At 31.2% G+C, this 15599-nt stretch overlaps 1 protein-coding gene across 3 annotated transcripts; it reads right to left on the minus strand.

Annotated features, from left to right (window-relative positions):
• Positions 1-3226: 3226 nt before the first annotated feature.
• LOC100803708 (serine/threonine-protein kinase D6PK) lies at positions 3227-7682 on the minus strand. Of its 3 annotated transcripts, none has more exons than XM_006583461.4 (3): positions 7494-7682; positions 5354-6811; positions 3227-4347 (listed from the first exon to the last, which is right to left on the minus strand). In XM_006583461.4, the coding sequence occupies exons 2-3, from the start codon at positions 6760-6762 to the stop codon at positions 3465-3467; spliced, it is 2292 nt and encodes a 763-aa protein (XP_006583524.1). In that variant the 5' UTR covers positions 6763-6811; positions 7494-7682; the 3' UTR covers positions 3227-3464. The 3 variants fall into 3 exon arrangements, with proteins under 3 accessions (XP_006583524.1, XP_006583525.1, XP_040872934.1); XM_006583462.4 differs by lacking the exon at positions 7494-7682 and adding an exon at positions 6888-7481; XM_041017000.1 differs by lacking the exon at positions 7494-7682 and having other exon boundaries at positions 5354-6879.
• Positions 7683-15599: the final 7917 nt, after the last annotated feature.

Raw genomic sequence — 15599 nt, forward strand, 5'->3', positions numbered from 1 at the left:
ATTAAACTAAATTGTGAAGTATATACTAATTAAAATTTGGAATTTATCATATATAAAAAAATTATAAATATATCTTATAATACCAAATATAAATAAATTACTTGTATTTTTAACAAATATATTAAATCAAAATAACATATATATATATATATATATATATATATATATATATATATATATATATATATATATATATATATACATTGTTTCAAAAATAAACAAACTACTTAACTTCTTTATTAAAAAACAACTTCAAAAAACAAATATAATTAATTAAATAAATAAACCAAAAAATGTCTCCAAAATATTTTTTTACAAATTAATTTTTATAAGAAATATATTAATATATTTATAATTTTAAAAAAATAACTATTTCTTTTAATTTTAAATTATAAAAAAATTACGGATAGAGAAATCCGTATAACACATACGGATTGATCAATACATATGCGTTATACGGATTGATCAATACATATGCGTTATACGGATTTCCCAACCCACAAAACAACCACACCACTAGAGGGGTAGGGAGCGTGACACTTATGACAGAGACAATGACAAGGCTGTCATTGACAAGGCAACAACAACGGAGGGCGACAATAGAGGGACTCACATTGATTCACAGCCCAACGGTGGAACTCTGGATGCACAAAGGAAGAGATGAATAGTAGCAACAACAGCACGTTGAAGAGGGAGTGAGGGAGAGAGCTTTTTTAAATTCTTACTGAAGGGCATTTTTGTCACTTCAATATTATTGTTGGGTGCACCAACAATTTTGCTGGGTGCACAAAGAAAAACCCTTGGTTCTGTCATTTTTATTTTAATTGTTTTTGGAGATACTCCCTTCAAATTGCTTCCTGGACCCTATAGGAAACTCAAAATGATCTCAATGGACAAAAATACCTTTTCAATGTAACCCAGCAAGCATCGTTTTATTTTATAACTGGTCACTGCTGTGCTTATCGTAAGTGATGTTTTGCGGCTTCAAGGGTATAAAAGCTCTATATGCTTATGACTAGGCAATAGGATTATATGGTGTGGATTGATACTTAAATGGGGACATATTAACACTAACTACAACTATGGTTTTTGTGTTGTGATATTTGTCTGAAGATGGGAACAATAGTGGTGTGGAACCGTAGAGTTATGTCAGTTCGGACAATATTTATGCAAAAAGTAGTTCGTTAGTATTATGTTTATTATACAATGGTGGACAAACGCTTATAGTTTCTGGGGACGCTTTTGTACTACGCAGGATATAGTTTTCTGGGTAATGAGATTTGGAAGTGTATTAAGTCATTGACCTGTTTCGTGTAATGAAATTTGGAAGTGTAATGAGATTACGGAAGCGCTTTGCCGGAAACAAACTAAAATCAACATTGTTACAGAACTGCTTTTCTGGAATATAACTAACATTTTTACGGACCTTGAAATCCGGAAGGATCCAGAAACATTCTATCTGGAATATTGACAAACATAATCTGGATAAGTCAACCCAGAAGCTTTTTAAAATTGTTCTGGATTGAGTAATCAAGAAACCAGAACATTGTTAAAAGACTTGTGAATTGGCTAATCCAAAATTATGTTAGCACAATTTCAGATTGAGTAATCCGGACTACATGTCTTTCCAATTGAGTAATTCTGGATAAGCAAATCCATAGGGCAAAAAACAAAAGAGAATTATGGATGGGCAAATCCAGAAATAAAAGTTGATAAAAAAAAAACCTACAAACTTACTTGAAACATAGACTTTGCCGTCTACAGAAGGTGTGAATGAAGGGTGACAGTAGATACTGTGTAAGGGGGTATGAAATTTAATTAGAAGAAACAAGAGTTAGGATAAAGAAGGAAGTTGCAATAGAAGAAGGGTAATCTTGGGATATTAAAAACTATGGAGGTGTAGGAAGCAAAAAATAAGGCGCAGAAAGTAATTACCCTAAATTTGACTATCGCATAAAAGGAATGGGTTTACTCAAGTAAGATCCAATTTGGTAACTGCCCAACTAGTTTCCTGAACCAAGCAGGCAATGCAAGTACCAATAAATAGGGAATTTTAAAAATACTATATTACTATGAAGTAAATAAGTTGACCTAAGTCCAAATAATGTATCAAGGATTTTAGTGATCCAGTCATATCGTAATTATATGCATGGCAAAATATGGCCAACAGCATAACCATATTTAAGGATAAGCAAGCTATTAAAGTTTAGAAAAGTTTATTTGAGTTTATAGAAGTAGTTGGTTGGTGACTTTCAATAATTTTCTCAACTTAAAAATGAAAAAATTATCCCTTTTTGTTCTTTTCTTCTACTCCATTCAAACATACCTTGACTCTAGTCCAGGTTTGAAATGGTATGTCATTGTCATAAACTATGTAGCAGCTTTCAGAAACATCTGTTTTCATGAAAGGACAATAGAGAGAAATAATGGGACATAAGCAAACTGTGACAAACCTACAAAAGACTACATTATATTGACAACTCTCCTTTCATCTCCACGCAAAGAATCTATCACACATGCAGAACAAATGTTGTAGAGGGGGGACCAAAGGAAAAACCATGAAAAGTAGTGATTGTATAATTAAAATGAAAAGGCCTGCTATGTGAAATGTGGCCCTTATTTTGCTTTCGTGAATTACTCAAACCCTTTTCATTTTAACATCAATTCAATGATTTCACACTTTTTATATTGTATTTGTTGAGTCTTACAAATGGGAAAATTAGAAAGGGAAAAAAAGGTCGCCGGTGGTTAAGAAAGAAATGTTACCATAAATTTTGTTCGTGTGATTAAGAAATTATTTCCTTTCAATGTGAAAAGTCTTAATACATAATTTATATCAAATTTCACAAAACGTGCAGGATATCTTATACTAACATTAACACAACCACAGGAAATAACATAAGTCGTGTGGGTTTTTATCATACCCAAGATTCAACTGAAAAATCTACTCATACAAAGCATAATAAGCCAGGCTTTCCTAAATAAATAAAATGAATGAGTCAAGGTAGCCTCTTGACCCTGTTTAACTCACTAGAATTCAACAGTCTATAATTGCTTTGAAGTTTTGAATCCAATTGTGATTGTTCCTTATCATTGTTCTATGAGCATTCTATGTTAACTCCCATGATAATCATAGGCAGAACGAAAGAACATCACACAACAATGCCATCAGCTGCACCTGATAACATCAGAAGAAATCTTGCCCAAAAATGTAGAAAGATTATAATTTTCAAGAGAAGTATTTAAATTCTGTATAGAAACACTACATTATGGATTATCCATACGAATCATGGGATCAGACAAGGAGAAGAACCTAATCTAAAGTTGAGGTATCATATTTCCAACTGAAATGGAGTTTTACTAAAAGGCACAGGTAAGCTGAGATAACACGGTAATGCTGGGCAGCACCCATGAAACTGACCAATAATGGCAAATACAATAAAAAGTAGATTGAGGAATTCAAACTAAAAGAACTCAAAGTCCAGATATTTACCCCCAGACTTCATGTTGTCAGTACCTACTATCCTCTTACTAGTGCTGCCAACCCCAACAGGATCAACAGGTCCAACAACCTTCCCTGCTGGTACTTCATTTTCCACAGGTCTCGGCACTTCTGGCGGTGTGCTGCACCTAATCAACGCCCAGTTCACACCTTCAAAGAACGGATGCTGCTTGATCTCGGTTGCTCCCCTTTTAACCCCAAGACGATGCTGTGGCTCCTTCACAAGCAAGCCACGGATCAGATCCCTGCTGGCATAACTGGTTGCCGGTGATTCGGGAAACCTGAGTTGCTGACCAACTACATTGAAAAGCGTAGCACGGTTCCCTGACCCTTTGAATGGGGTTTTACCATATAATAGCTCATGCAAGAAAATTCCGAATGTCCACCAATCAACTGCACTTCCATGACCTTCTCCTTTGATAATTTCTGGGGCAAGGTACTCATGAGTGCCAACAAAGGACATAGATCGAGCTTGAGTAGGCTCGGCAACGAGCTCTGGAAGTGTGCTGGATGGCAACCCAGGATCAGCTCTTGGCTTCCGTGACTTTTTGTTTTTCTGAGGAAATAACCGGGGAATAAAACATGCAGGTTGGATGCATACTGATGATGGCTCAATACATGCAGGTTGAACACAGAATGCACCACCGGCCCGTTTTGAAGGGTCACCATCATAGGAAGTTCTAATAAGAGTAGGTGAAACAGCACATCTGAGGGAAAGATCAAAATCTGAAAGCATTATGTGACCATCATCTCGGACCAACACATTTTCAGGTTTGAGGTCTCTATACACAACTCCAAGCATGTGAAGATACTCAAGAGCAAGCAGGACCTCCGCAGCATAAAAGCTATATGTAGAGAAAATGAAAATGTAAATCGTTATGATGATTGGGTGCCAAATAATAATGTATCAAGTGCAAAGGCATGATATGGAGAACAAGATGATCATGCACCAGTTTTGTGTATATGAGAAACAAAAAATTGTAAGGCTGATCACCTCAATATTATGTTTAGTTTTAAAGCAAGAAGACACATCAGTCTGTATAAAAATAATACAAAAACAGAAATACTCTCGTAAGAATCGCCACTTCTGCAAGATACTTGTTAGATAGTTCCCTAGGTAGTTGGCAGGTCCATCTAACAATACTAGATAGACACATATATGAGCATATTTCATATTTTCATTAAAATAAAGAGCATGTTAAGAGACCTTATGCAAACTAGATGCAGTTCACCGCCTAGTCACATCATTGATTATGAATATGATGCATGAATCACTTAACATGGTTGAATGAAATGAAGAATAAAACAAATATGCTTTTTGAAATATTCTTGTTGAAATGTTCAGCAGAATAAGAAATGGTTTGTGTTTTGAAGGTATAGCAAGTACTAGCATAACTCAAGCCTACAATGAGTTCAAATTTAGACAGCTCTCAAAAGAGAATTAGAAATAACAGAATTGGAAGTTAACTTGTAGAGAAGGAAAAGATAAAGCCATGAATTAGGGAAATACACAATCAGGCATTGAAGATTCTGAATAAGTTTGCACCTCAATGCATGAGCAAAAGAAATAAATAAGTAAAGAAGATTAATTACAAATCCTTAATTCCCCCTTTGTTTTGAAGAAATTGTTCTTTAAATGCTACAAAAATTAACATTTCTTTAGTTTAGGTAAAGCTTCATGAAAAGCAAAAAAGGTAATTACATTACAGCATTGACATTTGAATTCAGGCACATATAAGACACAAATACATAGAAAAGTCGGTCACCGTAGTCCAAAGCAGATCTTCAGGATGGAAAGTAATTAAAAAAAGCTTAGGTAAAGGAAACAAATTATGCAAATATACAGCATACCGTGCAGCATATTCTGAGAAATGTTTCCCAGGTTGTCGCTGCCGTAAAGTGTGAAGATCACCGCCCGGACAATATTCCATTACCAAACACAAGAATCGGTCAGTCTCAAAATGTGTATACAAAGTTGGTAGAAACGGATGGTCCAGCAACTGCAATATCTCCCTCTCTGTCTGTGCTCTAGTCAGCTTCTTTCTGCTTGCTAGCGATGCCTTATCCATAACTTTCATTGCAAAATAACACCTAGTTCCACTCAGCTCTGAGAGATACACACTTCCAATATCACCACATCCTAGTCGTTTGAGTAACCTAAAATGACTCATGCCCAAAATCCCATCCCGTAATCGGATGGCAAGGATAGCCTTCCACCTAGGATCATTTCCTTTGTGAGGCTTATTGGCGCTACCAGTAATGTTGCTCCAGTTGCTGTCATCGCTGAGGCCACTGCTATCACTTGGCCGACTAACACTAGTTTTAGCACTCTCTAGTGAATCCCCCCTTACACTCCCTTTAGTACTGTCACAGTTCCTGTCTAAACTAAGCATGCCATCACTAGTCACTGCATCACTCCGATATGTACTAGCACAACTATTAGCAATGCTCATCGCAGTGACAACACCGATACTATCAATACTACTAAGTGGACTGACATTGCCACTAGGAGGCAAAGAAGCATCCCAAACACATTCTTTTTCCTCAGCATCCAGAAGGAGGATAGAGTTCTCAGTATTCTGTGATGCCCGAGGACCCAAAAATGATAAGGTCCCTATACCATTTAGTTCTTCAACAAGACTTTCTTCAGAGGAAAGAACAGCTGGACTTGGTTTCTTTGCAGGAACACGAATTGAGAGATCTTCCAGGAAAGGGCCCTTTGTGGGCAAGTTCTTAATTAAGCATCCAGCCTCAGATTTGTTTTGACCTATCGGTACAAAAACCATTCTCATTAGATCTGTATCAACAGGTTCAGGGGGATGACTAGCACCAGCAAATAAACTCAAACCACCATCCTCAAATGAATCACTGCTCCCCTTCAATGTCTCAACATCGGGCACGAATTCTTTGGCTTCTTCTGGTGAAGAGCCATTTCCTTTCCATGCCATAGTAGGCTCAAAGGTGAGGGATTCTTCAGAGGATCGAGCATCGAATCCCGTATCTTCTTGCACCAAATATATCCGCGCATTCGTTAACTGAGCCACTTCTCTGAGGGAGGCCAGATGTGTAATAGGAACACGCACATCCCTTGTTCTGGACATTTGATTCACTTCTCTCAGCGAAATCCCACCAACACCCGAAACCTCCTGGCGATTTAGTCTCTGACTGGAATCTCTAGCAGCAACTGTGCACGAGTTCGATACCTCAACCAGGATAGGCAAGGTTCGAGGAAGTACCGTCGGCTCTGCAACCCTCTCCATGTCCCAATATCAGATAGCATCACACAAAAGACTTCCAGTTAAAAAGTCCCTGCAAATAAAACCACAAGTTCATTCAACACTAGCTTCATTTATTCTAACTTAAATTTCAATAAATAACTATTTACCAACAAACAAGATGATGAAAGTAACCAAGACAAGTCTTAAACCAACCACCAACAGAAGAACATAAAATGGAACAATGACAAAATCAAGTAATCCCACTTTGCTCTATTTTAGTAACTAAAAGACAACCACCACACCAAACCAAATCAACAAAGAAATGCTATATACAGAAAAGCCAATAGCTGGTGCTTGAAAGCGGAAAAAAAATATTACTTAAAAAAATCTCAAAATTGCAAACCCTTAACAACAAAACACCACCCCAACTTGGAAATCACAAATGGGGGCCTAGCAGATCAGGAAACTACATAGTTTCTTGAAGCATCAAAACACTAACTCCATATGCAATCAAAACCGACTTGAAAAGAAAAAAAAATGGTACTATTCACAGAAACAGGAAAATCCACAAAATCCACTCTCTTAAATTAATTAAAAAAACACATTTTGTTGTATTTATTATTGCTTGAGAAATGACAAAACCCACAAAACCCAAGAGTTGTTCGGCAATGTTTTCAGAGAAAAGAGGGATCTACGGTCCATAAAACAAAAAGAGAAGAGAAAAGAAGAAACAAAGTCATAGTAAGGAGAAAAAGGAACAAAATAATACAGACCCAGCAATAGCATTGAAACGAAGGAGAGAAAACTGAAGTAATGATATGATATAATGGGGTTTGTTCCCACTAATTCAAAGCCAACCAACAACAAACACCCTCTCTCTCTCTCTCTCTCTCTCAAACTGGAGGAAGAATTCTCTCTCACCAAATTGTTGCTGTTGCTGTTGGTGGTGATAGTTTTTTTTTTTTTGTCAATTGGTGGTGATAGTTATGGTTGCATGCTTTTGCTTTTTTATTTTTATTAATTATACTATTTTTAATTCTTCTTCAAAATATGACAATTATACGAACAGGATTAGGTCCTTACAGCTTAATAAAGGTTTGAATCCCTATTAACAAATGTGTCTATGTAGTGTGTTTCATACAACAATTCATTTAATATTTTACATAAATTTGTTTATATCACATTTATTTTTTATTAAAATATAAAAGATAAAATTTTCATTTTTAATATTTTATATAATATTAAACTATAACAAGCTCAGACCAGTTTTAATTTTTGTATTTATTTCTCTTCAAGTATTATTAAATCTTATATTTATTTTCCTTGATTTTTATATTATACTTTTAGTTGTTATATAAACAAAAAAATATTTTATTATAAATAAATATTAATAATATATTTTAAATTTATTTTTATTATTGATTAAAAATTATAATTTTTTTTGCAAGTTTTACTTATTTAATAATTTTTTCACAAGTTCATAATTTTTAATAAATACTAAAAAAATATGGTGTCTATACTTGCTTTCTAATATAAAAATAATATTTTTCTTTAAACATCATACGTTTTTATTTTCATCTCGCGTTGGGTTGTTGCTTTGGAAAAATAGAGATTAGAGAAAAATGAGACTGGGACCCAGGGGGACGAGGGTGGGACCCGCAGTGTTTGTTATTTAAGGTACACTTCTTTTAAAAGCAGACAGAGGAGAGAGTGTTTTTTCTCTCTGTCATCACGTCAAGCCGTTTTCCTTCGGCTTTTGGATTTCTCAAATGGCGCGTGGTTCCCCACTCTACTCGTCCGCGCGTGAGTTTCTTTTTGTTTCTTGTGGTGAAGTAGAATATCCTTCAGCCGGGAAGTGGATTCTGATTTGTCATTCGGCCCATTATTTTCAAACACCAGCTTGGCCCACTTCTTAACAGTAAAATATACTTATATTAATTCCTTATCATTATTTCTATAAATATATTTGGATAGAGAATTTTAATTGAGAAAAGTAATTTATTAAAGAATTTAAATTTTTTTAATCTAAAATTTATTGTTTGGATTTTTTTATGAAAAATTTAAATTTTTAAAATTTTAAAACAGAATTTTAAGGAACTAAAAATGTAAAATTTTAATTTTCTTATATTTAGGTGAAAAATTGAAATTTTCTTCTTAATAGGTCAAAAATGATAAAATTATATTCTTATTCTTATTAATATATTTTCTTCAATAGGTTAAAAATTATTAAAAATGATAAATAGTGAATTTCATATCATATTTAATGATTTTTATCATATAGTTTTTAATAAATTTTCAATTAATTAGCTGGTGTGTGTTTGGAGGCAAGGACGGATGTATGTTGTAGAGTGGGGGGCTTTGGCAGTCAAAAAAGAATAGATTTTTTAATTATTCAGTCATTTATTTTGTCATTTAAGAGATAAGTATTCTCTTGAATAGTTTAAATAATAAATAATAGACAGGGACAATGGGCCTTTAATGTGGTTCAATTTTTTGTGAGTTAATTGTATTAAAATAAACTTTAAAAAAAGAAACTTAATTTGTGGTTATTTTTCACCTAAGTTGCTTTACACCTAATATATTTTTAATAAATTCAACTTTATCATTTTTTACTTCTTCTTTATTATTTTCTTTTTCCTTTTCTTCTTACATCATTCATTTTCTTGAATGTTGGTTGAGCTCCTCTTTCCGTTGTGGATGGTTTTGTCAAGATGCATTGTTGCGGTAATTAGTTACATGTTTATTTAGTTTGTGGTTGTTGTGGTGGTGGGTGTTATGGTGGTAACGACGGAAGGGGTTAGTTTTCTACATCTGCGAACAATTCATATGATTCATATAGATTATTAATTCGTATGGTCATAGGGATTATCATGTTGCATGTTTCATACGGATCGACAATTCGTATGGATTAAATACAATGGAAAAAAAAATCACTCACTCTCAATAACACAATGGTACTCAACGGTGGAGGATAAGACACTCACAGAGGAAACACGAATTGAATACAACACAAGGATAGGAAGAGACTTACAGAGGAAGCATGGAGAAGGAGAAGAGGCACAAATATGAAAATTTGGTGACTGAGAGGATGAGTGCATAGTGGATGGTGTATATCAGCTTTTAAGTGAAGGTCAAATTTGATATTTCACATAATTTGTTGGGTATAAAAGAAAAATGATTGGTAGAGAAAGAATTTCCCCTAATTTGTTTGCAGTTGAAACCAATCAGTCCACAGTAGCTAGTGCCCAAAAACACTCTTGACATGGCTGGTCGGTAATTTTAAAAATCAACTACACGATATAGACAAATATTTATAGTTATTTCATATTTTTTTATTTAATTTATTATTCATCATTCTTGAAAGGAAAAAAAGCAAGCTAGTAAATTAAAATTAAGTCTTTAACCTATTTGATATAATAAAAAACAATTTATATATATATATATATATATATATATATATATATATATATATATATATATATATATATATATGAGCACGAGACAATTATATTATTTTTATAATAATTTATATTAAAATTGATGCATATATATTTATTGGACAGATTTTATTTGAATTAAATTGTAATTTTGATTCTTTTTTCATGATTTATGATTTTGATCCTCTGTGATTTAGTCTCCATATTTAAACAATCAAAATTTTGATTCATTTATCAATTTTATATATATATTATTTCTTTTATTTTGGTCCAATTAAACTCTAAACATATGATATTCATTTTAAGATATAGTTTAATTAATTAATATATATAAAAATAAAATAAACGTGTACAGATGTAAAACTTAGACCAAAATTAAAATTTGAAGACTAAAATTTAAAAAAAGAACAAACCCCCCCCCCCCCTTATTATTCCATCATGGCTTTGTCCTTGCCTGAAGAAGTGTGTTTAGGGAATGAATTTCCAACACTACTCTAATAATGGTTAACAAAGTTGATATCAAAATAAAGAATGTTATTTTTGAAAAAATATTTTATATAACAAATTTCATTTTATACCCAATATAATTAAGTCATTAAAAAAGGATAGATAGACATTTTCGTTTCTGAATGTATAAAGCACAGATAAATTCATTTCCGAAAGACGAAAATTTAAATTTTAGTAAATGTAACGTATTTATTTATCCGTTAACTTTTGTCCGTTAATGAAAGAGTTTATGTGACACATTTAGGAACAAATTTATCAGTGCTCTACACATTCAGGAACGAAAATGACTATTTACTTAAAATATAATTTAATCTTCATTTTTTCCTCCTTTTTTAATCATTGTATAACATTATAATAAACACTTAAAAAATTGAAAAAATAACCATAAGTTAGAACAAAGGTAATAATAAATATAATATTAATTAATAAGCATAATCTGTTTATTGTTCTGATAGTACTTTGTCCAAAACATGAGACTCAAACAAAAATGCACAACCATTAAGTTAATCCTTACAAAAAAATGAGACTCAACTTGATTTTGTCTCTACTTCATGCTATTACAATAGAAATTTCAAAACAACACATATTATGCTTATTAATCAATATTATGATTATTATTGTGTTTGTTATAACTTATGCTTGTTTTCCTTTTTTTTTATCGTAATGTTATACTTGCAACGATTAAAAAAGGAGAAGATGAATAGTCATTTTCGTCCTTGAGCAGAGTGCTGGTAAATTTCTGAATGTGCTACGTATGCTTTTTTTTTTTTACTTTTGGAAACTAAAATTTTAATTTTAATTTTTCAGGGGTAAATTTATCAATGTTCTACACATTTAAGGACGAAAATAACTTCTTACCCTTAAAAAATTAAGCATTAAAATGTAATATTGAATGATTCCCATTTATTTATTAACTTAAATGCTATAATTAAGGCACCCAAAGTGAGTTAATATTTTCGATTATTGATTAATTTTTTTTCCTTTTTTTGGTGTATTGGAGAGGCTTAAGCCCCCACCAAATCAGTTCTTAATGTGATAAAAATAAATAAAATTATTCACCAACGGTAGTAAATGCCATTAACTCTAAATCACAGGTTGGTGATGCCTTGGCAAAATTTGGGCTGGATTTACAGTTTTCAATTCCTGTTTTTGATGTAGCGCCTGCATTTATTTCTAATGCATTCATAGCTAACTTTGTTTGTATTAATTTTTCTAGAAGTTTCTAAGCTCTTTTAATAAAGTTTTATTTAAAAAAAATCAAGGAGAAAAAATAAAAATGATTAATTGTTTTAAAAAGCTAGAAATGAAATTTATACATCTAATATTTGGAATTGAATTGAAATAACTTATAGTTGTCAATAAGACCTAATAAAACTTATAGTTCTCAATTATGTTCTTGAATATAGCTAAGAATTAAATTAATAAAACTCAAGAATAGTCAGTTTAGCCTATAAATTAACAAAGACACTCAATTTCATTCTTATTTTTTAAAATTACAAATTATTTTAGTTCTTAGCATTAGAAACTAAATTGACTAACATAACAAAGTTAATTAAGTACCATGTTAACTATGTTAAAAAAAGTCCCATTATAACTTGAAAGATATCAAAAGTGATCAAGAAATTAAATTAAGAAGTCAAATACAGATAAAAAAATTAAGAAGTCAAACTGTTTTTTTTTTTTTTTTGCTGGATTAATCCTACTTAGTCATCAAGAACTAAAATGATTAACACTTTTGAATTTTAAAAACTAATGGCCTAAGATTATAATTTTAATAATTAATTTATTATTTTTACTGTTGGCAAATAGCTTTCTTGACTTTGATCTTTGGCAAATAAATTTCTTCTCCTATATAAGACCCCCCATCATTTTATTTCCTTTTTTAATTTTATCAAAGGCTCCCAACTTCAGTCTACACCCAATGCAACCATCCAGGAGTCATGCGTTACCCTACAATTTGGGTCATTTGTAGAATTGCAGGTCCTCTCCTATAAATAAAATCATTCTTTTAAACAGTGGTTTAAAATATTCCTAACGGGTTGTTTAATATTGAGGCTATGAATTTATTTTACCTAACGGGTATATTCACTCTAACTTCTAGAAGTGTGTTTGGTTTTATTTTCAAAAAGAACATTTATTATTTTTCCAAAAACTTTTCAGTAAAATGATAATTATAAGCAGGGTTATTAACGTATTTAAAAGGTCTTATTTACATAGTAAATTTTTAAATCACATTAAAAATTACTTGTATTATGTAAATATATAGATCAAATTTACGTCTTGAAGTTGATAATTAGGTTAGGCTTAAACTTTATATAATTTTTCATAAGCCATCTCGTTTTCATCATAATTGTACAGATTATCAAGATTTTTTAAAGGATTAAAAATCACCTCAAAATCCTTATATTGTATTTCAGATTAATTTAATTTCCTTTTTTAAAATTTTATAATTTCATCATTCACGTGAGAAGCATAAGCAAATTTTGGTGTCTGTCTTCTTAAACGTGATTGGTGATTTCTCTCTAATTCCTAATTTTGGACATTAATTCAAGATATTGCAACATTTTGTTTACCAACCTCATGTAGTGTTCTTTTAAGAAATGAATAGTTAAAGTTCATCTTTAGCAACACCGTAGAGTAATAATTTTTTTAGAGTCTTGTTTGTAGCATGTTAAAAAATTTAATTTTAGCATGTTCCATTGATCTTTTGCTATCAATGTTTTAGCTGTGATGTTTCTTTCGGATTCCAATGCTAATCACGATAATTATTGTAATTTTTAACCAAAAATTTGACTTTTTTTGGATTACCCCATAATTACATTCTTCAAAACATGTAGTCATGAGTCAGCCAGAGATTCATCTTACATTTATGGAGAAGTATGATCTTTGTTTTTGTTTAAGATGCTTCTTCTTCTCCTTTCCTTCTTTATTGACCTCAATATTTTTCTTCTCCTTTCCTTCTTTATTGACCTCAATATTTTTCAATCAAGCATGAATTTAAGTTTAAGGTGGGGGTGGGGGGCCATTGGATTTTTTTTACTTTAAAATTTTAATATGTAAATATTTAAAAATATATTTTATTATCCTTTTATAGCTGTTATTGTAAAGATAATGTCATTCTTTCACGTTTTTTTTTATAAATATTATATTTTCTTTTATATTTTTGTAGAGATAATTATATTTTTTTTAGATAAAATATTTAAGTATCAATGTTATAGTATTTTTTCAGACTTACTTATATAATTAGTCCTTTAATTATAATTACAATTTCAATTTAGTCCCTTAATTATTAAAAAGTTGAAATTCTCTAATTGCTTAAAAATATCTCAATTGGGTCTCTCAATTGTTTCCAAGACTTTATTAGTTCCTTCATATTATTGTATTACAAATAATTTGTGAATTAAAAATTATTTATTAACTTTTTCTCGATCGTGTAGTAAGCACAATGTTTCTTTTTCTTTTTGGTTAATTAATTGGATATGGGCAAGCAATCCAACAACCAGAAAGTGGTAAGCACAATTGCAAACATTGTATAATGTATTGATTGTTTGATATTTTAAACAAACTAACAACTATTTTTCTTTCATATCACTTCTTCATATATTTTTGTTTTGTTTTTCTTCATATATATATATATATGATTGGTCACCCCAAAGATTTATTATTGGCTTTGTCTCTGGATCCAATTTGGATGAAAAATGATAGAATTTAAGATTTTGATACGAAATTTGATAGTGTGACATCTTTCATTATATTATCCGTTATTGGTACTCATTGAACAGTCTTGATTTATAGAAGGATTAATTGGTGGTGATTGATACATAAAAAATTGATATGGATGAAATGAGAGTACATGATATAAAAAATTTGTCATATTTAAATTTGGATTATTTTATGAATTTGGTAAATTTGAGAAATTTTACAAATTTGGATCCGTGAGAATTTGACATAAAATTAAACCACATATTCATATCGGAGGAATTTTGGTTTGAATCCATTAAATGAAAATAAATCAAAGTAGAAGTTGAGAATTTTTTAGAATGAAATGACACAATTTACAGGTGTTGGTTGTATAAAAAAAATTGAATTCCACTCTCTTTATATTGCAAGAAATACTAACAACACAAATTTCAGCCGTTGAAATATATTCATTACTATTTTGCCATTGAAATGATATTTTGTAACAAATATATCTGTTACACATATTAAAATAATATTTTAATTTGTACTTTTTTTTTCTTTAGTTTTATAAGAGAAAGCAGCGTTGCTTTGAGAAGCAACAGTTTCCTCGGGTGCAACGTTTATTGACCTGCAGTATCAAGAATTGCTACTGAAGCATGTTGCTTCCGCCTCGCAATTGCTTCCCAGGCATACCGATGCAGTTGCTCTGGGTTTCCTTAAAGGCCTCTAGATGGATTGAAGCACTTTGGTCATTGTCAAAGTGCATATATAAATGGTGGCAATACTAATGCATATATTAAGCAAGTGCATTTTGATAGTGTGAATTGTTCACCATATTGAATGCATGTATATTGAAATTGTAAATTGTGATTTTGTGGAGTCCCATCCCAAGGATTAGATTTCTTTACAATCCTATTCTACAATAAGTGAAAAAGGATAAAATAGTTATAAAAAGAAAAATTGTGCATTCATAATTTATATCTTAGATTAGTTCATTCAATTGATTTGATCAAACATCTTCAGTTTTTATAATCTAGCGAAAAAAATTATTATAAAATTCAAACAATCAACCTCTTAATTAGAATTTAGATTTAAGGTCTAATTCAATCACACAAAACTAACTTGTCCAAAAAGTTGTTCAACATTGATAAGTGCCATAATTTAGTTATTTTTGGGATTAAAATGTAGCACTTATCTTTTGATCGTAATAGTTTTCTTATAAACTTCCCTTCTTTCTAGTTGTTTTATTTATCG

The sequence above is a fragment of the Glycine max genome, chromosome 7 (assembly GCF_000004515.6).
Source record: "Glycine max cultivar Williams 82 chromosome 7, Glycine_max_v4.0, whole genome shotgun sequence".
Classification (NCBI taxonomy): domain Eukaryota; kingdom Viridiplantae; phylum Streptophyta; class Magnoliopsida; order Fabales; family Fabaceae; genus Glycine; species Glycine max.